Source organism: Myripristis murdjan, chromosome 4 (assembly GCF_902150065.1).
Source record: "Myripristis murdjan chromosome 4, fMyrMur1.1, whole genome shotgun sequence".
NCBI lineage: Eukaryota > Metazoa > Chordata > Actinopteri > Holocentriformes > Holocentridae > Myripristis > Myripristis murdjan.
Window position 1 is genome coordinate 10,856,508 of NC_043983.1, and position 26,449 is coordinate 10,882,956.

A 26,449-nucleotide genomic window follows, 5' to 3' on the forward strand; every position below is an offset into this window, starting at 1 on the left:
CACAGAGTGGTGACCTCTAAGGCTGTGAGCATGGAGCTGGTGTCAGTCTGTGTGGCCCAAGGTCATCTGACAGCTCTAAACAAGACTCTCATTAACACCAGGCCATTAAAAGCGCCTGTTGGCAGGGTGTTCCTATCCATGTGAGTGGGGGGGTGTATATGTGTGTGTGTGTGTGTGTGTGTGTGTGTGTGTGTGTGTGTGTGTGTGTGTGCGCGCGCGTGTGTGCACGTAACCTCATTGTCCACAGACTCAGGGGTCCAGGTTGACACTGAGGAGGGCAGACAAGTGTCAGTTTGGTCTTGAGCCACATGAGTCCCTTCAGACAGCACAAAAGCATGAAGTAGATCCTACAGTGACCTGGGGTGTTAAAGCTTGCTGTTTGCTAAATGAGGCTCTTTACATGAACACACAGTAGAGACTTTTTGCTAATAAGCCAGGTAACAATAAGGCTGGTGATGCACAATAGTTTGCTGCAGTGAACTGTACTGTTGCGGTATAGCTAGTGGACAGTAAAAAAACACTTTTTTGCTGCATCTCACAACAGATACCGCCAAGGTCTGAGCGCAGAATTGTTTAGAGGTCCGGCTGTTTTTGAATCACACAGTGGTAAACTGATAAGAGTGTCTTTGCCAGAAAGCCGCCCAAGTCCTTTCAGTGTACAGATATTGTGGCGGTGAGGTGAGAATAGTTGAGAAAAAGAGCAAGCAAACGTGTCAACAGGAAAACACACACATACACATCGGGGGGAAAAAAAGGAAAAGCGTATTGGTGTTTCCAATCCTGAAGCAGAAAGCAAGTGAAAAATCACATCCTTGAGCAAGAGACTGCATGGGTGACAGTGTCAGGCACTGAGCAAGCTAATATGCATGTTTATATTCCCTGCAATGATACATATATAAGCAATTACTCCTGAACATGTGCTTAAAGCCGCATCACAACACTGAACTTGTTAATGAAAGATCCCAACCACCAAAGTGGAGTTAAAGAGACAAGTAGAAAGAAGTAAACAACAGAGGAGTATCATGTGGATGTGTATAAACTTGTCATTAATTTAGGTACCTAATTTCATGCCTCTGATTCTAGTTACTTGCCTGCTTTGTTACACAGATCATTCAGATGCATTCAGGTAAAGTCACTGTTTTTCAAGCTTTTTAAGAGATAATGCAATATCAAATTTTGAAGCTGTAAAGAAAAAGCACGAATCCAAGTAATGAATTACAGTTACTCCTGTTTTTGTATACTTGTGTACTTTTGGGTCATCTCTTTCTTTTATTATTAAAATTTCTTCCTTTATTATTTCTTTTCCATAGTCATTCTTTCTTTGGGTTATTTCATTTTAGTTTGTTTTTGTCCAGATGTGAACAAAACAAGGCAAATCCTTGGTTTAAAAGGCGGCTCCCGCTTCAAGTACAATCAAGGTGACAGCTTTATTATGACCAGTAAGCTGCGTTCACCTGGGAGGACAGAGCTGGTGGACCTGGCTGGCCACACACCTGCGCAGGTCTCTCAATCTTTTTATACACACTTCTCAAAACTAAGAACATTTGTGAAGACAAAAAAAAAAAAAAAAAAAAAAAAAAAAGGGGGGGGGGGTTTGGGGGCGAGTACACAAGTCTCTCGCACATCTTGTAACTGTGTTCATGCATTTGCCATTTCTATCATGTCGTTTTAACTCCATGCTGTCTCATTGTTCTTGCATTCCATCAGGAAAATAATTTGTGCATTCTCTTTCATAAACTTATTTTGACTACATATACACACATACACATATTTTGAAAGACCTTTAAAGTTTTATTGAGTGATGCACTGAGAAGTGTAACAAATTAATATTTTCAGGGAGAGCGAAATGACTCATGATTTTTTTATTTTATTTTTTTGAGTAACTCTACAAGCACCAACACAGATAATAACTCACATATGCCAATGTTAGACTCTAAAGTATTTATACAATGTGCATCACTCGTTGCTGTTGTTGTTGCTGTGGTTGCAATTTGCCTAAGTTCTGTTTGCATTTATATTGATTTCTAAATACTGATACGTAATGTATATATTTGAGATTTAGCTGACTTTATCCAGAGCGACTTTGGTGTAACAACAGAATAAGCTCAAGTTCCTAGATCGTCGGCATTACAAGCAAACAACTGCAAAGAGTGGAAGGAGTTTTCATGGTAATATTCAGAATAATCTGTTTATTTATGCACACAGGACTATTTGGGATCTGGATATGAAGATGAAGATAAACAGCTTACACCAAAAGGCGTTACAATATGGCCCAAACCAGGATTCTTTGTTCACAGGACTTGCTTCTTTTTTCTTCTGTTTTTATGGGGAAAAAAATGTGCTATTCTGTGCATTTCTGACTAAGCTGTGGGTTTAGCATTTTTATTTAGGAAATATTTCAGCTGTTCAGCTTGAAACAACTTTTCAATAGTCACTTGGCAGCAAGCACCAAGAGCAGCATCTCCTCGAATTATCTGTACACCGTTAGGACATTACAATTTGTTACACAGCTATGCTGAATAGGACGGCACCGCCCACCCTCGAAAAAAAGGTTTTATACAGAAGCAAAGTCCACCCCCCCTTCCACTGGCCCATGTGGGACCTCATTTCGGAAAAAATAAGTACAACAGTCAACGGTGAAAGACAAATAATTCTTTGATCCTGTTAGAATTGTGCCACGAATTATACATAAGGTGTTTGTCAATTTATATCAACACAAGAAGTGAGAAATTAAGCGTAAAAATAGTACAGTACTCTTGATTGTCACGTTCGAACATTTCATCTCATTCTGCCACAGGGAAAAAGTGTTCAGGGGTGAAAATCACTAAGACACACACAGGCATCGTGTTAACATCAGCTTGTGGAGAAGGAAAGTTCATGACGTCACTTATGCGACTTTTGGGCATGCTGTCTCTGTAATTACGTGTAGTTGCAGTTCAACAGTTTTGCCACAAACTGTGACTTTCTTGACTTGTAAAATTATCTTTTAAATTGACAAACATCATACGTGTAACTTATGGCACAATTCAAACAGGGTCAAAAGAGTTATTTGTCTCTCGCTGTTCACTAGCGTACATATTTTTTCTGAAATAAGGTCCCATGGTGGTCCAGCAGAAGGCGAGGGACTTCGCCTCTCAATTGTAATTTCTTTGCTTTTACTACTGTCATGTTAGTTTGAGACAGAAATACTAACCGTGTAATAAGTGAGATGATCCACTCCAAGGCAGTCTGTTAAAAATAGTTCTTTGCCTCGGTCGTTATTTTTCAATAAGACACAAGACGTGGCTAGTGGAGTCTTTCACCAGGACTTGACTTTGCATGCAGAAAACTGTGCACGCTGTGTGTAAGTGCACACTGCGAAAGCTACTCAGGACATTAAGAGTCCAATCATATTAACACCACTATTTTGCATAAAAGAATGTTGGATTGGAGAGAGAGAGGGATTGCACACTGACAGTTAATCCATATGCTTTATTTATTTTGTTTACTTTCAGTCTATGATCAACTCGTGGAAAGTTAATGGAGAAACCCAGCACTCACAGGACTGGGAGCTTTGCCAAGCAATGTTCATATAAAATGGGAGACACTGGTGTGTGTGTATTTCCATGTATGCGTGTGTCTGTGTGGGGAGAGAGTAATGCACAGAAAGAGTGTGTGTCTATGGGAAGAGAGAGTGAAATAAAGAGTGTGAGTGTGTTTTAGTGTGTGGATACGGGAGTGTGTGTGTGCATGTGCCAGTGCTGCCAGGTTCAGCTAGGAATGGTATAATTTATCACACCTAATTAATTATACTCAAACACCGAGAAGAGTTATCCTTGTCGCTCAATCGGCTCCTGACTCTGCCTCCTTCTGTCAGAAGACAGGAGAAAAGACCCTGATAAACTCCCACAGCCGTGAAGCGCCACAGCTTATTTGAAGTCTCCCTCTCTTCTCAGACTGATTTGCCACGCCTGTTTAGCCGGCTTCACATTACCATTTAAATAAAGAGGCTAGCTAAATGACCACTGGTGGAACTTAAAAAGAGAAATTAAATTGTTTTCCTTTCTCGCGGCACTCTATTCTTCTCTTCTCTGGCTCGCACCCGTCATCATTTCCTTTTATTTGTTTAGACGGGGGACTGGTTGATATTGAAGTGCAAAAAAAAAACCCAAACGCCAAATGAATTGTTAATCTTTGATTAAAAGGTAAATCTAATCTCTTTAACGAATAACAGTGACTCTCAAAGCTAAGCAGACTTGAAACAACGCTGGTATGTTAATTTCTCAAAGATTTAAAAAATGAGATTACAATAAATAAACCCGACAACAAACAATTAAAGTAGTCCAAACAACCACTGGGCACAAACTTCAGAAATGACTGAATGCTTTAAAGGGGTAACAGAAACATCCAAATGTTGGACTATACCTCAACACACAAAGACAGAGGTCTCTAGGGCCTACATTCAGTGGTTATCAATTAACAGCCTTGATCTATGTTTACTTTTTACATTTTTGGCACTGAATTTACAAAGTGTGCAGGACAGATGGGTCTTGATGACTGCTGTAAAGAGCACAGTCTTTCAGGTCCTCTGTTTTACAGTGGGCACCACTTACAGTGATCTCCATTACAGCGATCAAACCGCTTATATGGATCAAAAAGCTTGGGACAGAATCAATCCTGTACAAATACTTTTTAAATGTGGCAACACTGGTGGCTCACTGTGGAGAGTGCGTAGGAAGTAACACTAAGACTAAGCTGCAGCTGCTTGGGTTTGAATCTGGCCCAGACTGTTTGCTGCATATCAAGCTGAACGTCAATTTCCACTGTGATTGTCTGATAAATTAGAAATGGACAACAACAATCTTACATTGCTTAAATAATTTACATTTGTGATCAAGTTGTCCACTTACAGTGTTCATTTTGGCTCTTTTCATACATGAAATAAATAAATAAAGCTAAGGTAATTCTATTTTTTTCTTTTTTTGAAATGCACTTAAACCACTGCCAAACTGTTGCATAGTATATATTGCTCAGTACATTACTGTATAATTCAAACTACCATAAAAATGCCATACCATAAATGCAGACTCCCATTAAGGAAGGAGTCCCTTTTATTGTCATGGCTACACATTTTGACAATAAATGTTGGCCCCTAACGGAGGCCGAGTTACATCAAACATTTAAATCAAAAGTCAAAACTGTTGTGATTCGTCAAGCCGTTTAACCACTGCTTGCTGACAAACTAAGGAGCAGGGGCCAGCTTCTCCTGAAGGGGAAAAGTGCCTCTCTTTAGGCAACTGTGGGATTTCCTGCCACATCCTGCTCACAGAAAACAGAATCAGCACATTGGGTGAGGTACCACGGGCCGTGGGAAGATGATTGAAGTTGGGGGTGCTGTGGGAGGGAAATCACATCTAACTGTGTGTTCAGGCCAAACAAAAAGTGAGTTTTCCCGCTTTTGACTCACATGAATACAGCCACAAATCTTTCACTCGAGTTGAAAAATTTCAACATTTACGTTGCACCGTGCAAATTCACAGGGCACCGTGTTAAAAACTTGCTACGTGTTTGTACAGGTGCTGCAGGGGGGCACCTGCAGCACCTGTACTTCCCATGGCCTTGACTTTATATTTTAATTATACAGTAATATAATTTGAAAATTTAAAAGCATTTGAAACATCTGCACTGTATTTTGAAACAGTCAATAACATTCAGTAAATAGCAGGGGCTGTCCGTTTCACTACTTTAAATTCATGTAATAAATATACAAACGTCAATTAGATGGTCATCTGCAAGAGAAATAAAGAAAACAAATCGTTATAACAATCAACTGCTTATAGTGATCAACTTGGCCACGATGGATGATCGTGGTTTCCACTGTATTATGAACCCCCTCCATTGCTATCTGTGTGGCCGTGGGCGTAAGGTTGTCGGGAGTCTAAGCTACTGGTAGGGACATTGAAAGAAAAGACTCCAGAGTCTGGTTCACACCAACACCAGGGCCCACTCCATGACTCCATGAATAGTGCTCACAAACGAACACCTGGTGGCTGAACGGCCCCCACAGCTTGGCCGGGCACAGTCTAAATAAGCAGCATGGGGCCACAGCTTTGTAGGCTCACCACCTGAATGGAAAATAGAGTAGCGGACAATGTCTGTTGGGTGCAGGGGTTGAGCAGACTTAGGCGTTGTGGATTTTGGCAACAGAAATTGGCTCTTGGAATGTGAAATGTTCTCTGGTGGCAAGCCTGGGCTGGTGTATGAATTTGAGGGGTAAACTAAACTCGACTATTTTCTCACTTGTCAAGGGTGAGAAGTGCTGTCTGTTTGTGGGAACACTCACAAGTCTTAGCTGGCCACTCTGCTGGGTTTCTCAGGGCAGATGAAAAGGATCAGTACATTCTCATTCCCAGGACGTCTAATACCAACGCTTTGTCACAGCCCTTTGCATCTGATAGCCTTTGGACCTGGGATGACACACACCGGGCTTTCTCGCTTTTAGTGTCACATGGTTAGGTTTAGCCAACAAAAACACTTGGGTTAACATTAAGATACGGTTAGATTTAGGCATAAAAATGGCAACAAAAGTTTGAATGTAGTTTGAATCAAACTGGTGTGTTGTTGAATGTCTTGTTGAATTCGCAATAACAAACATCACAAACAAACATCATTGAGTAGCTATGACCACTAGTGTACACCAGTGGGGAAGGAGTCTTCTAAGCTGAAGGAGAAGGTATTCTGAATCTAGCTGACGGTGGGCACGGCTGAGAGGCAGTGGCTGAAGAAACAGAAGTCTAGGTGTGGGAAAAGTTTGAGGAGGTTATGGATGATAACTTTTGGATGGCTTCAAAGAGTTTCTGGAAAGCCAGAAGGGGAAGGCAGAACTTGGTCCATGCTGTTCTCTGCAATGGTGGGGAAATGTCCTAAGTGGTTACCCCTGGTATCTTTCCAACTCGGCCCTACATTACAGATATTGTGGAATCACACAACCCTTCATATGAGAGACTATGCCAAGGGGCTATAAGGGAGACTCCTACTAATTGTCAAACTTCAAATTCAGGAGGAACAATGCAGTTAGGCCATGGTTGCTGAACTCTGGATGTACTTTCTATCTTGTTGCAGTTAATAAAACAGTCATCAAAATTTGCTTAACCTTTCTACATATGTTTCGTGGATTTGTCAAAGGCTTGTGACAGTGTTCCCAAGTATCCTGTGAGAGGTACTACAGGAGTATGGGTGTTGGGTTAGTGAAAGGGGTCTGTTTGTTTTCTGGGCCCAAAATCAAGCATGTCCAAGCAGGGGATTGGACTCCAACAAGGGTGCATCTTGCCTCTTCTCTTGTTTGTGATGTCCTTGAACTGGATATCAAAGTGCATCCGAGGTCTGGAGAGTGTCCAGTTTGGTGACATTAGGGTGGCATCGCTGCTGTTTGCTGATGATGTTGCCCTGGCTTCATTAAACTGTGATCTCTGATGTGCACTGGGGTGTTTTGCAGCTGAGTGTGACCCAGTCATGAATACAGAGTTAGACATGTAGCTAGCAGGAAAGAAATCACAGCGCTGACATCCCACTCTCTTTGCATCAAGGAGGAGAACAGATTCTATCGGACGTGGATTGATTACCCTTGAAATGTGACAAGATTGCTTAGCTTGTAACAAGCTTTATTTACTGCATTAAATTATTATTAAAATGCTATAAAAAAAAATTGGTTAATTTCCACTATAAATATCCCGGGTACAATGGGAGAGAGAGAGAGAGAGAGAGAGAGAGAGAGAGAGAGAGAGAGAGAGAGAGAGAGAGAGAAAGTGAGTGAGAGTGAGTGAAAAAAACAATGGAAGACAGTAGTTTAAGGAGGAGGAGAGGTAAAAACTTACACACACTTATACAAAAGACATAGGAAAGAAAAAAGCAAGTTGGGACAGCTAAGAGGAGAGGAGAGGAGAGGAGAGGAGAGAGCAGTGGGAGATGAATATTAATCAGCTCCAATGATTAGGGTGGTAGTGCAGAGTGGCACAGTGACAGTGACATTGGCTGCCATTGTCAGCCCCCACCATGGCGATTCACTGGAACCTGCTTCATTTGGGCCATAATTAGTTTAAATGCTTAAAGAATGAAAAATTCATCATCACTTTGAATCTTGTTAATTGGGGGAGCCGTCTGCATTAATAGGAGCCATTTGGAAGCTCTGTGTTTGTGTGTGTGTGTGTGTGTGTGTGTGTGGTGTGTGAGTGTGTGTGTATGATGGGGAGGAGAGGGGCTGGCTGCATGTGCACAACCAGGGCAACCAGACATTTTCAGAATTTTACCAGCCAAATTACACTTCTTAAACTAGATAAGGACCTCTCACAGGTTAACAGGTACACTCGAGACTTACCAGCATTTAGCTAACAGCTAGCATCAGTTTTCCTGTGTACGGGGCCCACTGACATTAGGAGGGACACAATAGCTGGGAGTGAGGGTAGAGGAGGAGCAGGGGAAAGAGAGCCACTGTAGTTTGTGGGCTTGATTGGCAGGCTCATCCATGTGTGTTAATGACTTTGAAGACCAAAGGCAGAATTCATTAGTACCAACTCGATGTCTGTTACCCCTGCAGTCACTTTTCAGATAAATATAGCAGCAGAGATGGGAATAAAAAAAAAAGAGATAATTTATGATTCAGAAAAATATGATTGGTGACAAACAGGCACATGCATATGTATACCCACACTTCCTGAATATTAGGTGTAAAAATATGTGATGCATGACATCTAAGTGTAAATGAATGTTGTGTAAATTATGTGAAACAACCTCTTACGACACAAAACAAATCCTGGAGAAATTAGGCAATTAAGTGCTATTGTATTTGTAGACATGCAAGCACACTTAACAGCACGGCTGGGATCAAATTAACATTGCATAAAAACTCTCTTAACAATTATGTTTCTCTGTAATTTTGTTAGAGTAACTGCAAAGCATTGCATATCTTTATAAAATAAAAAACACTCCATCATAGGAGGAAAAGAGAAAACTGGCTTTGAGTTAAATGAAGACAAAATTATTGCATCACATAGCATATAGCAATGGAAAAACAAGTATGTGGTAAAGTAACTAACTAAACTATACTATAAATAATATTTTGCAAAGTAATTTGCACTTTACTCAAGTACTTATGTCTGTTTACTTTCACTTTTATTTTCTACATTTTGAAAATAAAATGCATACGTTTACTCCACTTCAATTTTCCTGACTATCTTTGTTTCTCGTTACAAAATATCAGAGGTAAACCTTCGATTTCCAGAGTTGGCATTACTTGACCAATAGGACAGGAGATACATTGATAGTTTAAGTAGAAATGTAGTCAGTGAATGTAAATGTGAATGTGCTGCCTTTCCATTGCTGTCTACAATGTGCACTATGTGTTTGCTTTGTAAATGACATTAGTAAATAGCATTGTATTGTGCTGTATTGTATTTAGAAGCAATATCAACAATTTTGGGCCTGAGTCCTCAGGGTTAAGTCCAGGAAAGAGGAGAGCAGCCCTTATATGCTGTAATTTCAGACAACCTGAATGGCTTAGGTGTGTGTTTGTTGCCACTTACAGCCTCTCCAATAAGCTGTGTGATGGTGGCCTGGTGAATGAAACCTAAAGCTACGGTAACACATGCACCTATCGCACCCTTTTTAAAGTTTCCTTTTCCAGGAGGCAACAAAGGCTGTCTGCTCCGAGTCGTATTTACGCATTCAAACACAGTAACAATTGTAGTAAAGAGAATGCATTACTGCCACCATTTCTGCGGCGCTGCTGTGTGTACCGTGTCTGCATGAAAAGCAAAAAAGCTGGCAAGATGAATCAGACAGTGTTCCAGGAAGTTCCATAAAAGCATTGAAATGACCATATTCATTAGGTTGTGTGTGTGTGTGTGTGTGTGTGACATAAATACATTATGTCTCCCTCTATACTGCAGTGTGTAGGAAGGACACGGCGTTCTGCGACAGACAGAGAGGCTGCAGAGCACAGCCCAGTCTGGCCCAGCCCAGCTCGACCCAGCCGGCACTAATCCATCATCACCACCACTGAATCATCGCACTGCCAATAAAGCCAGGCAGCAATACATTACAGGCATGTGGCAGGCTTTAGCGATAATGACATTGAGAAGTCCCCTTGGGATGTAGGAAAAGCCTGGGCGCATGACACACTTGCTTACAGAGGCAATAATATATGGAAATGCATTGGTGTGCCAGACAGGGGAGAGGAAGATGAGAGCGTGAGTAGTGCTGAGTCTATTTGTAAGGAGATGGAGAATCAGTGGCCTTCACAGTGACCGCTTTCTATCAGTTTTCTATATGGGCTCAACTAGATTGAGAATCCACTGACAGGGGTTATTTAAGAGTCAAGTTTCTCTGAATAAGTCAACTTACTGTAACGCTGATTGGCTTTATTCTATTACTGTCTTATCTTGCTCTTATGCTGCTGGGTTTACATTGCAATATGGTCCGGACATTGGACATGTGCTGCCCGTCTTCCACATGCTGTGTGGCACCATGGCAGGCCAGCAGCATGGGAGGCCCACTGAACAAAGAGAATGAACTTTTGGACTCTGCTGTCTGGGTATCTTGTGGCTGACACTGAGATCACTCTGCCTGGTAATCCCTCACCTTCACTGCAGATTTTCAGCACACACACACACACACACACACACACACACACACACACCAAACGTCAAAGCCAAATCTAGGGTCAAAGCCGTGGAGGATGTGAAGGCGAGGGGGATTGATCTTTGCCGTGATAGAGGCTGACTACAGAGCCTGTGTGGATGGAACGCTGGTGTCAGATGTGATGTGAAATGGCACTAATACTAAGAGCATACACAGCTACACTGATCTGTTTATGGCAGAGTGTGCTGTCAGAGAAACCACACTAGGGCTCATCTGCCTCCACCTGTCTGGAGATCTGTCTAGCCTCATGGTGTCATGACTCCTGAGCAAGATGTTTAAAAAGTAAATTGCTGCCATCGTGCAAAAACCCCAAACTGTAATATTAATTTTCTCATTTAAATTAAAAGTCTACATGGTCAGCTATGTGCTGAGAAAGTTTCATTAGCCTAGAGGTCATGGAAATTTCATCAAACCCATTCAAACCACATTCTGTAATCAAAACTGTGTGACCAACAATTTGAAATGAAAAAATCTTTGTACTTCCTACGTGAGGTAGGTTTGCAGTCCAAGTGACTGACCAGATTTGACCCCGATTTGGTGATTTAAACATTCAGATTGAGGTGAAAATATCTTGAGAACCTAGTTATTATTCTCTTGTGGAGCAACCAGAAGAAAAAAAAAAATCTTAACTGCCAACATTAGCTCCCGGTTACTGCTTTTGTTAGTGTGTTTCTTTGAGGAGGGAAAACTTCAGACTTGGCAAGGACAAAAAAGGCACAATAAAGACAAGAGGTTTGTGCTGATAGAATAAAAGTCTGGATTTATTTTTGTTGATCTGTACATTAAACAAGTGTTCCTGACTGCAGCAAGAGAAACACAGAACAGAACAGGATGCTAAGCATCAAAGAGTTGCTCGCATAGCAGAGGTGTGACCGGTTTAGCAAAGACATGTACACTCTCTAGAATATATAATTATTACATTTTCTGTAAATGAAAAAAGTTGCCTTTGGGAGGCTAAAGTAGGGTGAGGGAGTCTAACTCTCTCATTACCAGGCCCCACATCCAGAGGCCCGTTGCAGAACCATTTGTTCTTAATCATAACTGCAATAGTCTTGAAACTCCTCACTCTTATCATTACCGATGGGGAATACACCATACAGTAAGAACCCTGCCTTTCCCTATTGTTCTGCAATGCAGTTACAACTATTATGGACAGGTATATATCCAAGCAGCCCTGTGTAGTAGTACAGCTTAACTGAACTCAGTTCATTTAAATGAGTATGGTAGTTTAGTTCTGTACAGATTTGACACATCGCTCTCATCTTCTGACTCAATCTGTCACGGGTCTGCAGACACATTCACATGTTTGAAGACTAGTTTTCTCTCTCTGGTTAGCCCTCCATCCAACACTAATGTGGTACCAGGTGATTACAACCCAACACCTGTATGAGAATTCAGTTACACAGAAAACGGTCTGGGTCAATTCCCAAGACCAGAGCAAAGCTTAAGACTCAGACCATTAAGGAAATAGTCCAAGAAATGGCTTAAGTGCTTCCATGAAATCAGCTCTTCTGTATCGTAACACCTCACTCACAGTAGAGAGGAATTCACCAGCACACGTCACGTTCACAGACATGGTCAGAGTATAAAATAAATACATATTAATGGAGAGAGTAACCCACCATGAGAAAACAAAAGCTTTGGTGCACAGGTTGAGCGGACTACAGAGAAGAATTTCCATTGGTGTCTGCACAAGCAAAGTAAGATGCAGGTTTTGTATTTTAGTTATTCCCCAAGCCTTACAGCCCAGATACTGTGCTGTATCTATGACCCTGGTTCACAGTATTCAACAAGATTTTTTTAAAAACATTGATAATCACGCTGATTTTATGACAACTCTATGTCCAGCAGCAAGGAGCAAGGAGATAAACAAAACTGAGACACAAGTGGGGCTCACAGCTTGTGACTGGTTAAAATTTCTGTCTTATCACAGTTGAAATTAACACCCTGACATTCCCCAAAACGTTCATCATAAATATATCGTGGAAATTTTCAGCGATCTTCAAAAGATTTGCAAGACATTTCACTCTCCGTCAGATAGAGAGCCCTGTTTGGTGCAGTCCCAAACTTATTTCTAGTAAGATGTTACAGCTCATTGTCACCCAGAACCACCAATGGAAACCCTCTCCCTGTGTAAACAAGCTGTGCTGAGCGATTACTTTGACCGAAAGAGAACACACACTTTGCTGAAGACCACATCTACTGTGCCAAATATACACTGCCCAGTCCAAATTGAGATTTTTCTTACAAAGTCAACCTGACATGCAACCAGTGAACAGTGGTATCATTTTAATTCAATATTCATCTGAGTGTGATCTAGTCGTGTACTATCTAGTGTAACCTGAACTAGCCATTAAAAATGCATATTTCTAAAATATACTGCAATAAGGTAAGATTAGACAATGAGTGCTAGAAGCAGATGCATCCATTTAAAATGAGCAAGTTCTGAGGTACTTCTTAAAACTCACAGCAGAGGATATAATCACTAGCTACAATATTTGGATGGATAGCAGATAGTAGATAACAGCAGGGTAATCTTTTTGCAAAAAATTTTGGCTTTAAATCTCATAGAATTGATTAGCTGAGGGGATATTGGCGACTGACACACCTGAATAACACAGAGCTGTATGAGGATAAAAACATAGAAAAACAGCACCATTTGAGGTCCGAGAGACAGATCAGTTTAGAACCTGTTTGCTGGTAGCACCGTCACCCAGTAAAAATCTCAGAACGCGATACAGAGACAGAACACATCCACTGATCAACTGCACGACATAGCAAAGAGCGGAAATATATATTCAGAGACAACCCCCCACGCAGACAACCCTTTACAGCAGCATCTTAAAGCAGGTAATAAAACTGATTTTTTTTTTCTCCTAAGAATGATACTGTGTACTGAGGTGTTTAACAAGTTTTTATATGCTGTACATATTGAGAGTAATCAGGTATACCTTTCCTATAGCTTTTTTTTTTTTTTAATATACATACATAGTTTACAGTCACTGACAAACAAACACCAGAGTAGCAATGAGGTAGGACGGTGAAGCTAGATGAAGTAGAACCGGTTTGTGGATTGTATACAACATTACTGCAGACCTTTGAATGCTCACAGCTACTTTTAAGAAAAATATAGGCCTAACAATGTTTTCCCTCCCATCAGTCTCATTTGGAGTAAGTTTGACATTGTATCTGAGGCTTAAAACAGTAATGGGTCTTTTTTTTTTCTTTTTCTTTTTTTTTTTTTTTTTACAGTTAGTTGGGAGAACTGAGATGAAGCCGTTGATCTTATTTCACACAGTGCAGCTAGGACTGATCTCTTTTCCCAATCAACCTGTCAAAAAGCAACATAAAGCGCCTTTACTTGTGCAGATTTGACAGCTGTTAAGAACATAAGCCAAAACACCAAGCAAAGAGGACAGGGTGGATTTGTTATTTTCTGGATACATATGCTATTTTTTTTTTTTTTTTTCTAAATCCAGTCCATAAAAATCTCAGGGGAGCAGGGAGCTACAGGTGGTACAAGACAGGGAGCACAGAGCCTGCGGAAATTAAATGTTCTCCCTCCCTTTACTGTAATATGATAGTGAGAGTACTGGGCAGTCTGGTGCTGTGTTACAGAGCCAAGGTAGTGTACAGTATCTATCAGTGGCTCTGCCAGTGTGTTTATTGGTGTCACTAGTATGCTGCTAAAACCCAAACTGGTCCTTCACATGTGACTCAGTCCATTTAATAGAGATTGGCCTTGCAGGAACAGATTAAGCCAAATCTGGGTTAAAAACATACTTTCAAACAGATTTCAACCACTGAAGATGGTTTTAGTTAAAGGATTAGGCTTAATCGAGCTCCAGGAAACCAGCCTTTGATAAACAAGTTAACATTTCAGATGACGTAATAGCTCTAGTAATGCTCTATCTTAAGCACTATTTTAACCACACCCCCTTTTTGGCATCAGAAAACAAGCAAACAAAGAGAAAACACAATACGGCAATGACAATGTGTCACAGAATTTCAGCGAGGTTGGTTTGCACAGCAGAATTTTTTTTTTCTCCAAAACACACCATCTAAAAAGCTTTATGTGCATGTATTGTTTTCCATACATGCTAGCACGTAAACCTCACATTGCTTTGTACAGAAAAAAAGGACACCATGTAAAAGGGATACATTTTTAGGAAACAAAAATATATAGTCAATATTTCACCTTTGTAGTTGCTTAAGATTCACTAAGCTCAAAAACCTTGGCAAGGGCCATTTTTTTGTGCAAACCCCGCTCATTCCTCAGTCAGCATCCCCCCATCGTTACCTTGATCTCAGCATTCAGTACTTTGGCTTATCATTACCACTCATCCGTAAAAATACACAATTATCTATATATAGCTCATATCTATACACAACCAGCATCTTGACACATTAAGTTAAAGCACATAATCCAGTCAGTGTGCACATTTCACTGTTAGAAGATTTTTAGATTGGTGAATCATGTTTTTTGGGTGATGGAGTGGAAAACCAAGCAAGCGGATAGTCAAGTTGTTGGACTTTTGCTTATCGATTTGCCAGGTAAACCATTTATTGCCCAGGCAATAGGGAGCCAAGTTGGTGCTATCCAGTAAAATCCAATTTCAGCATAGCATGAATTGTGGAAGCCTGGTTTTCTCAACACCCCAAATAAATTTTGAATGATTTAAAATGCATTTTGGAAATTGTTTATCTCTAAAGCTAGTTGGAGCCACACTGGCGCACCAGAGGCGTATCTGACTGACAGAACGAAACTATATCCCATATCTCATTCTTCCCATACAAAACAACAAACCAGGGTGTTCTAAGGTGCTTCATAAAAATACAATGATTGTTGGGCCATATTGTATAGAGACAAAACAAAATAAAAACAGAAAAAGAACAAACAAAATAAAAAATACATTTGGACGAATACAACAAATACATTTCCTTAAGATTGGAGAAATTGTCTAGAAGTTTAAAGTGCATTCAATGTAAATGATTTGTGTTGAACTAACTACTGCATCTCAATTGCCAGAGTACATGATTTAAGAATACAGAATTCCTGTATCACTTAACTAAAGCAGATTGTTAGAAATAAGGTATAGCCTTATCAAGGCTTATCGAATAACTTTCACATCTTGCAAATTTAGTACAATAAATGGGCTCTGTCAAAGTCAGATGTTAAGGGAAGCCTTATCTCGTGTTGCACGGAGATCACTTTGGCTAAGGGAGAGATCTTTTTTTAAATTGTTTGTAGATGCCAGTGATCTACATTTGGATACAATATCAAGCTTAAAGCCAACAATTCGTAGGAAAAAAAGAAAAAAAGAAAAACATTAAATGTAAAAAGAAACACAACAAAGTGTCAGGTAACAAAGGAATTACAACGTCAATTAAACAAACCAGCCAAAAACAGACCAGAAGCTTAAAACTGTAACAAGTAACATGACTATGAAACTGAAATATCCATGTTTGGTGAAAAATAAAAAGATGTATTTTATGTACACTAAAATATATCCAAACATAAAGTAGCTTAACAAAATGGTTGATCAAACTGTAAGAAATAACAAAAACCCAGACAGACAGAATGGTAGAACGAAATAAAACCGACCGACAAACAAGAATCTAGAGTGTGAGGAGGAGGAGGAGGAGGAGGAGGAAGGCTTGATGGGCAGCTCTGCAGCAGATTCACAGTTAGCCACAGCTAGGTCACAGTTGAGATTTCAATCTGCAGCATTTAGTTCCAGCCTGCAGACAGCCACACAAACCATTTGGGATCAAAACGAAAAAACAAGTCGAGAGGAAAAAAAAACAAAAAAACAACAAAAATATGACAAGAAAAAAAAAAAAAAGAGAGGACATTTTCAAAGTTCTGATGGCATGGCTCGCAGGAAGTTGTCACTGGAGCGACCTTACTTAGTTCCCCTGTGGCGTGGCTTAAAAAAGAGGGGGTTATTATGGGGTTCAGCAGGCCCAGAGAACTTCAGCAGCACAGGATAGTGCCTCAGACAGCTTTACCCACAGCTAACACTGCTTCCACACAAAGAATGACCTGAACTGTGCTGAGCTGTGCCCTGATTTTCTTCCCCGCATTGTCCAGTCTAGCACAGGTCCTTTTCACTAGGAGGGGAGGTATACTGCAAATGGCCCAGCTCAGCTCAAGACAATGGTGTGATTCAAACAGAAAAATAGTACCTAGCCGCCTCTTACATTCTCACAGCAAAGTGCAGGTGAAGCTTCATCACTTCAGCTTACTGTACATTTACAATCACAGCTTACTAGAAAACCCAGGGACATACCAGTCCCCAGTGATTGCCAAATCCATTAAGGCCTTTCTGGGCATTAAAATGCCTGTACCACTACAACTCGTTAAACAGTCATATCGTCTGCAAGAGACAGCTTTAATTAAGAGGAACACAGGAATGTTACATTAGAACGTCTCCTTGTGCTCTCCTGTTGATGGGTAAATGTTTCTATTTAGGTCAACTTAAAAAAAAAAACAAAAAAAAAAAACAATAAAAAAACAGACAAATATAGCACAAAAGAAACCAAATGACTCATGAGAATCCTATTCCCATAAAATATTTGCAAGCCCTCATTTTATTACAGTGATGCTCTGTAACTTGATCTCCAAATAAGAGGGACCACACACTCAAGATTCATCTCTAGGATATGTATATAATATGGCTGTTACCAATTAAGACTTGTGCATTTGAGACCCTGTTGTCCCATTCCATGCATTTAAGTGCCGAGAGCGCACACTCAGATCTCGAGCATTCAATAATCATCCACTGAAATACCCAGCTGCTCACACCGCTTAGATCTCAAGCAAGTTCGCATTTTGATCATTGCAACATCTCTAATAGCATCAGAAGACTTTATCAAGGGAAATCACCTCTTACTTCTTAAGAGTTTAAGGACTCACAATTATGTTCTGACACAGAACAATAAATTGGTTCATTTTCTAACAATCACATCTAATCTCTGCTTTGACTCACGCAAATGCACGCACCGCAAAAAAACCATGTCTCCATACCAATTCCACTGAAAAGCTTATAAAAACACTCATACCAGCTCATATGCCTCAAACTAATGTGCTCAACTTGTGACTAAATTTACGGGTGGGTAAAGCTGTCTGTCATCCAATGGACCAACTGGGTGCTGAGGAAGGGGATGGTTGTTCTAGTCATATAGAGGGCAGAGAAGGGGGTGTACTTGTGTTTACATTTCACACAGTAACAAATGTAATGTGTCAAATGAATACATCTCCTACTGAGACTGTGACAAACATCCCCCAACCACCCATATCAAGTCCCCTCACTATCCTGCAGACCACGGGGGGGCAGAAGGCGCTGGCGTGACAACGGTTGATCACTACATGCCATCGTAGGTGAAGTTCTCCATCTTGACTGTCTGTCTGATGAGCAGCTTGGACTCCCGCCGCTCCTCGTTCTTAATGGACTTGTTAATGTCCATGATCTTTTCACAAATGTATTTGTTCACTTTGGACAATCTCTGTGTGATCTCTGCGCTGTCAGCTGTCTCTTGAGACACTCGGTCGTAGAGACACTCTGGGGAGGGAGCGGGTGGGAGTAGTCAGACAAAAGCAGAGAAATTTGTCCATGTTTCTTAAAAATATTTCTAGGATTGTCTGGCTCTATTAAAAAAGGCAATCAATTTAGCTTATCTTGCATTTTCCAGGTTCACTCAGCTGACAACAGATCTGACAAACCAACGACTCAACTCTTTGATAGTCTTAATTTTACGGCTTCATAGCAGACGCTTGAGTGAGAATCTTACCTCTGACTATCTTCAGCTTGCTGGGTGAGAGTGGAGGTTTGGGCAAGGCGTCTTTTTTCTTCTTGGTGGCCACTCCTGTGACGCTGCGGTTCTTCAGCGTCTCTGTGCCCCAGATCATGACGGCCAGGTTCTTGGTGAACTTGGAGTCTCCCTGGGTCCGCTGCAGCTGGTGCCACTTCTCCTCCTCCACCCAGATGCCACCACCCAGGTGCACCTGCCCAGAAGACCATGAACATCACATCTTACAATGTGCACAGTACCGCTGTAAAGAAAATAATTTTCATGGTGTCATGATGACTGTGCCAGTGCACTGCCAGCAAAGAAGAAAAGGCCAGCAGAGTGTTGCTAAGATCATTTTAGCTTGTTTCATCAGTGTAAAGACAGCGGAACAAACACACTGACACTCCTAAGAACACATTGCCGCATGCTGGTCTAAAATCCCTCTAAGACTACAATGGACAAGGCCAGATCACAGCCAGCTCATCTTACCAGCTCCCACTCAGACCAAATTAGAAATCCCAAGGAGCATCGCTTTCACCAACTAGGATACATAAATAAGCTCGGGCCACTGGCAGCTTGTAGCCTGGATTACCTCCACTGTGTACTTAGCCTGTAGCTCTCTACACACTTTCATTGCACATTGCATAAGCCTGCACCAAACAACACTCCAAGCCGATTGCCAGCCTAGGCACACTGCCCTGGGTGTTCTAGGTGAGCTAATGCAGCAGGGGGCATATGTGACTCTCTTTCCCTTCCCTGGTCTCTTATCACTGCAAAGTCTTTAGGCTAGCATCCAAAAGGCTTTTTCCTGTGCAACTAATGTGCTTTAGGCCTCCAGCCAGCAGACGAGCTTTTCCACTGTCCTCAAGTTAGACAAGATTTTTTTTTTTTTTAATCCTCCCTCTCCGTTGCATCATCTCTTCTTCTCATCCATCTCTCACCCTTCATTTCTGCCTCTTCCACCTCTCACTCTCTTTCTAGGGCTAACCTGTCAGTCACTTTAAATTCCTTTGGTGCAAATAATTAATATGGGGTCCCTGATGTAGGAGAGTTCTAATTTGCTAGTGTTCTTCACGCTTGAAGTGGCTGCGGGCCCCAGAGCTTGTAGTACCAATTCCCCCCCTGTCATCAGAGACAGGACGCCGGCTGAGTTACAGCGGTGCGGAGAGCAAAGAACCCTAACAGGCTAATAAACACTGATGATGATGCTGGCTGGGCTTGCAGGAACAATAATAATCTTCTCAACCTTGTTTACCTGCTAAGGTAGGGCAGCCAGGGGGAAAAGGCTGATTAACTGCAACGGCCCATTCCCAGGTTCATGTGTGTTAAGAGTAAATAGAGCATTTCCTACAAAATCAGGTTGCTTCCCATGGTCACCCACAGACAGAGAGTTGGGGATACAGAAGGAGAAACTGAAGAGATCGAGACCATCAGATGGTGAGTGGGGTTAATGGAATAATCTAGAACTACAGGCCTAAGGTAAGAGTAAGTATGGCAGAACAGAAGAGGAGATGGAGGTGAGGTGACAGCAAATAAGACAAAGACCACATGGTGGGAGAGGCAGCAGAGAGAGGGACATGAGTCATAAGGGAAAAACTGTGGAGGGGGTGGTAACTGCGCGACAGCCGGCGGTAATCATAGCAAGCTAACTGAATAAAGAGTGGGTGCGAACTGCAATGACACTGACCTTTCCATCGTTGCAGGTGTATACTGTTCTGGGTGAAGGCGAGTGGCTGGAGCTGGTGTTGGCTTCTTCTCTGCACGCCTCCTGTGCCTCAACAATGGGTTCGACCACCTCTGCCTTGATTGTCTGAGTGCCGTTGTCATGCATAGGCTCTGGGAGACAACACACAAGGGATATTTAATATTGAGAAGCTGCATGCGACAAGACTGCACCCGTGCACATGTCAAGCTGAAGTGTGGTTAAAAAGCATTTATCAACTGTGAGTCAACTCCCCAGACCAACGGAGGATGACACAAGAGCACAACAGAGCTCAATAACATCTGACCACGTGGTAGCTGTCAAACAGCCAGTTGGGCTTTGACTCCAGCAACATCTAACAGCATGTGGCCAGGGAGTTTTCTGGTCCTCAGCCTTGGACCAGTGCCCACCTGACTGCCTACTTGCCTCCCAGCTTGGGGCTAGGCTTCCCTGTGCCTCGAGACAAGCAGTTATTTTAGCCCAGTAGCTAAGCTGGCTTGGTGGCTGGCCACACTAAGCTCCAATGTAGCTGATGAGTTTTAATATCGGTCAGTGCACTATATCCCCTACCCTACAGCACCCCAGGGTGCTCTAATCTTTAGCTTGTCCATTAGATGGTCTAGCCAGTAGCTGGGCGCCTCTGTCCAGCCCCACAGGGGGTTGAGGTTAACAGTGGCATCTGGCAAAGCTAACGTTTGTACGCTGCTGTGCACTGCAGTGATACCACTTGTAATCACACCCACCACTACAGTTCAGGCTCAACGCACCACAACAAAACTAATCTACCGTAAAACAAAGTCACATGGCTATATACAGTAGGGTGGTCACCGTGAATTCAATGGACAGAAATAAACTATCAGCTACCATGGAAGTGAAATCATTTGACAGAATGGGCAACTTTACGGTAACAGGTGATATATAAAGGCCTATCAAACTGTTAAATAAACACCAAGGAATTTAACTCATGTTCTTATCCAGAGCAACCTACAATGACTGGGCAGGTAGGGAGCTCCAGTATGCTGCTCAGCAGGATAAAGAGGGTACTGAACCTGTAACCTTTCAATTATGGGCTGGTCACTCTGACCACTGGACTCCACTGTCATCCTAAGAACACCAGGATTAGCTGCACCAAGTGCAGCACAGCAGCTCAGCTGCGGTCTGGTTCCGTTTAATTCAGAACTATATTTGTGCATCGCAAGTGGAATAACCCTGAATTTTGACAGCAGTTATAAATACATATTTACCTCTAAACAACACAGAGGCTCTGTAAAACATAGCAAAACTACTTCAAGGTATTTATCTTTTAACTCTGTTTCACAGGATGGCAATATTTAAGCTACCATTTTCTCATTTTTCTGATTTAAATGCTAGATACATAATTTTGCACAATTGACCTTGCTGTGAGACAAAAGGCATACAGCCTCTTCAGGACTCAAGATAACTGCAGAGCATTTAGTGGACATATACATTAGGTCAAACAAGTGTCCACAAATCTACCTCCTACCTCCCTTCAATCTCACTGGCATTTCCTGGCTATACAGATGGAAGAATATTAAACATTTGGTGCCTCTGGGTGGTTGTTTCATTCATGTTAAAAAAATACAGACCTGACTATCATAGATTGTAGATTGCGACATTTTCTTAAATTGACTGCTAAGGTTCACAGTTCTTGTTAAACTCTTAGGCACGCACAGCAATGGGTTTTGTGTGTGTGTGTGTGTGTGTGTGCCTGTTCTCTCACCGCTGCCCAATCTCATGAGAAGCACATCCTGCAGCCTCCTGTTGAAGTCCCTCAGTTCCTTGACTTCTGTCAGCAGGCTGCCATATTCCTTCAGCTTCTTGGCCTGCTGCACCAGCTGCCTGCGTGTCCTCTCTAGCTCCTGCTGCAGCCTCCTCATCTCCTCCTCCTGCTGCCTGTAGCTATGAACCAGCTCCTCATACAAGACTCTAGGAACCACCGCTGCAGCCACCTCAGACACACAGTCAGTGTCTACTTCCGCATGTTGTTGTTGTTGTTGTGGTTGTTGTTGCTGGTGATGATGTTGATGCTGATGCTCCGCCTCCATATCCTCTTCCTCATCATCGGCATCCTCCTCCTCCTCTGCCAGACGGTCTTCCTCCAGGTCCTCCTCACCCTCCATACAGGAGCTGGCAGCATTTCTTTCCAGGCGAGCCACTACTGCTGCCAGACTCTTAGAAGAGTTGGAAGAGGGGCGTCCATGGTCCTGTGACAGGGCCTGAGGGGAGCAAGAAAACTGACAAGTTAGGCGGAAAAGTAGTAAAGTAAAGCTAAATTTGAAATTTATGAGCTAGAAGGTTGGGAAGAACATAATATTTATGTGCTATTTCTTAGGATGCAGGCCTATTCACATCTGACATAGTGTATCACCAATGTCTTTGCTGCATAAATAACAAAATGTTATTTATAATTAACTAAAGGTGATTCCACATTCACACAAGTTTGCTAAGTACATGCAAAAAAACATCAATCTAGAAGTGAGAAGCCAGACAGATTGCAAAACAGTTTGTTTTGACTGTTTGGTGATGAGTGTCTGACTATCTCAGTAGGAACTGGGAGGAGTGGAGTCACAGAGTTCTTTGATGAGCCGCTCAGAGGATTTGTCTGTGAAAGGGCAGCTGTCCAGAGTGCTGAATTTGTGTTAATCCAGCATATGGTAAAAATAGAGTGGGGGATTTTGGGCGCTGGCCAAGTTTAAGGCAATGTAACATTGTATCATAAATCAGTCTACATTAGTGTAAGATTATTACTTGTATATGTCAACATGACATAGGCACTTACACATCATGGAGACCACTTGGTGAACAAGTTCAAGTGTTTAGTGTTGTGTAAACAGTTGCAAATTTACACTATACTACTTTACTTTTATAGAGATAAATCTTTAAACTGACTTGTAGATTCATTTTTATCTATTAAATTGGCATCATTAAATTCATGTTTACAGTGATATCAATAGATAAGCACAACTTGAGCATGATCAAATGATACAGTGTATGCAGATAATTACTGATATCAGTGTCACTATGATCAGTCATAAGCACCTTTCAGCCTGAAAGTGAGCTGATAACCACAAAGCAATTATTAGTACATCACTCCATATAGAGACATAGCTCTTCCAGTGAGCTAGGAGAACAGCTGATCCTACCTTTTTATGTCTGAGTGGCATCCTCTCCTCCCCAAAATGGTTCTCAATAGAGTTTCCTGAATTCTTGATGGACATCTTGGGAATTTTCATCTTCTTTTGCATTATACTGTCTTCAAATTCCTCTACTGTTTCTGTAAAATGTAGAAATAAAACCAGGAAGAAACTTTTGTGTTCATGAGGTTTCCAGGAAGTTAGAGGATTTTTTCATGAAACTCATCACAAAGTATCTACAGAACCCCTGCTGTCCATTTGTCCCACTCGGGCCTGTCTTTTTCTCTCCCTCCATTCCCATCGTTTGCTACATGTAAAGTCACTCTAGCGCTCTGTGGTGCTCTGTTAGCGGACAACTAAAGAAGCTCTGACAGAGAACCGAGAAGCTGATCAGCTGATCACAGTGTGTCCTCGTCTCCACCAGCCTGGCTTGCTCATGCAGCACTTAAACACAACTGACCCTATAAAATACGTGAGATCAGTCCGATCTTTAAACCCAGACTGTTCAGTCTCGGGGATTAGTAATCTATCTAAATACTCGTGCCTGAAAAACACCGTGCAGTAGTGAGCCGGGCTCTGTGCCGTGAACTGCAGCTAGGCAAGACGTGTCACTTTGTAACACCACAAGAGTTGTACTAACATGAAACGAACGTGTTATTGACCAGCTACTGATGAACAGGTTTCTACAATGTCATGAGGCTCAGAGAAAACCCTGTTCTGGCTGCAGTACCGCATCACTCTCAGTGGCATAACACCACAGATAAGCTAACAAGCTAACCGCCGTCCATGAAAGCTAACCAGAAGCCATCTGCAGCACTCCATTTAGAAAGATGTGAAAATGACAGGAGGTAAAACACAGGCTGTCAAGTGTGTTTATAACACGGTGACAGCTCTGTGTGCGCACGGAGCTAGCTGTCTAGCTAGCGCGTCAGCTAACTAGCTACCACGGGTCGGAGAGAGCAGACAGCACGCTAGCTAACGACAGCTAACAGTTGTAAACAATCAGGGGCTAACGCTGCATGCCACGTATTTAGCGGCGGAATGAACACCACCACATCGCAACAACAGAACTAAATAGTATACGATGATTCAATGAATTAATGTAAAAATCTTTGAAGCCCACATGACAAGGTATGGCTATCTACTAAACTTATCTTAGCATATATCGCTAACTGGCTAAGGCTAGCTAGCCACAACTGAGGACGTTGTTGTGGCTATCAGTGTCAGATTCCAGCTGTCCATGCCTTGACAGATCGGAGAAAATTGCGTACTTTCAGACGTTTCCGAGTGTTATACATATTAACGTAGCTTGATCAGAGAGGGAAAAGACAGCGATGTAAAGGGAAAAGGTGTGGTGTTAGCCGGGTAACTTACCTGCAAGGGCAAGGATCTGTGCTTCGCACGGCTGGCCTGTGCTGCCATTCTCCTCAGTTCTGTGAACCAGATACACCTTCTGATTATCAAAATCTGTTTTGTGCAGAGGTCTGAAATCTTCCACATTTGAAACGGGCAACGCGTAGCACATATCGTCTTCAAAGAACCTAACAAAAGCATACATTATTTACTTCTCTTTGGTCCTGCACTTTGGATATGGTTGACAGTTTTTCCTCACTAAGTATTAAAAAAAATATATACACAAAGGGGGGTTGGGGATGGTTTCTGCGCTCGGCTACTCTCGTCTGGTCCACATCACCGAGGAAGATCACCAAGGCATAAGTAATAGACATAGCGTTAACTTGTTAGACTTATCGCGTCCTAAACTATTCAAAAGGATGCTGATTATTTTGAAGCAAAGTAAACAATTTAACCCGCGCCTTGTAATTATGATGTTAAAATATTTTGACGTCTGTGAAATGACACAAAAGATATACGAACACTTAAAAATTTTCACCAAAACTAACGATAACATGGACACTAAGACGTTTCACAAAAAAGTAACGTTTATGGAATTTTTTTTCTTTGCATTTACTTTTAAAAGCTGTGAATTAGGAGGTGCGGCAGGACATCTGCATGGCCTGGATCATTAACCTCATCGATACTGTGGACACCCAGCACTGTTCACTGTGTCCTCTCCACAGGGAGTAAAGATGATTATTGTGCCTGCTCTGCTGTTATTGGTGTGTGTGTGTGTGCCTGTGTGTGTCTGCCACTGTACTCTTTTCACCTGTCCCTTGTTTCCCACCAGTCAGACTCTGAGGCCATCTGACAGAGAGGAACTCTTTGTTATTGTAAGACAGTCAGGTGGTTATACAATGGGATGGATTTCGCTCAGTTGTTCCTCTAATGGAGAGCACCACAGTCGATAAACGACACTAACAATTTCGTTCTGCTTCGGCTGCCGTAATTGAAAAGTAACTGATGCAGAACTATGGAGACATTTTTTTCCTTCTCTGATATTTCATCTCATAGTTTGAGGCATTTAGTTGCGTACGATTATTTGAAATGCCAGCTTCCCCGTGATGCTTGTCTGCTGTGCAGTATGGCTATTCTCCTTGCCAATCGCAGGGTGTTTTAGATGTATAAGGGAGATTATAAAAACAAACAAACAAAGCAACAGCAATAACTCTGAAGACAAATTACCAGTTACTTTAGTTGCAGCAGAGGTATTTATCAGGGCTGAGTATTTGGCTGTTTTCAGAATGACACATCAGCCCTATCCCCTTCCTCTGAGGTCTTTGTGTTTGACAGTCAAAATGTTAAAAAATACTTTTTTTTTTTTTTTTTTTTTTTTTATAATTTTTAATTTTTCAAAAAAAAAAAAAAAAAAAAGGACAATGACAGCACCACATTTCACATAACACAACAACAAAAAAAACACATTACAATGACGCACAATTCAAGACAAGACAAAAAAAAAAGTTAAAAAATACTTAATAATAACTACATGCATGAAAGTGCATGTAGTTACTGCATGAAAGTGTAAGGGAAAATTACAATTTTATGTGCCCTAATAAAGGATTATTGGAGAAGTGGTCGCGGAAAAAGTGTTTTTTTTTTTTTTTTTGGTTTCTGTTGATCCTCTGGCATGTGCATGCTTGGTATTTTCCTGATAAATTGCAACTTGCACACCATCAAAAAACAACAACAACAACAAAAAACAGAACATGGCATATTTTTGGTATTC

The 26,449-nt window shown here is 41.6% G+C and overlaps 2 protein-coding genes across 2 annotated transcripts in view; both read right to left on the minus strand.

Moving 5' to 3' along the window:
• The window catches only part of agbl4 (AGBL carboxypeptidase 4), a 285,510-nt gene that overhangs the window by 46,585 nt on the left and 212,476 nt on the right, over positions 1-26,449 (minus strand). The window lies entirely within an intron of this gene.
• bend5 (BEN domain containing 5) lies at positions 11,408-25,051 on the minus strand. Its single transcript, XM_030048928.1, has 6 exons — positions 24,700-25,051; positions 23,335-23,465; positions 21,912-22,407; positions 20,156-20,304; positions 18,469-18,682; positions 11,408-18,239 (listed from the first exon to the last, which is right to left on the minus strand). Exons 1-6 carry the CDS (start codon positions 24,881-24,883, stop codon positions 18,043-18,045), a joined length of 1,371 nt encoding a protein of 456 aa, XP_029904788.1. The 5' UTR covers positions 24,884-25,051; the 3' UTR covers positions 11,408-18,042.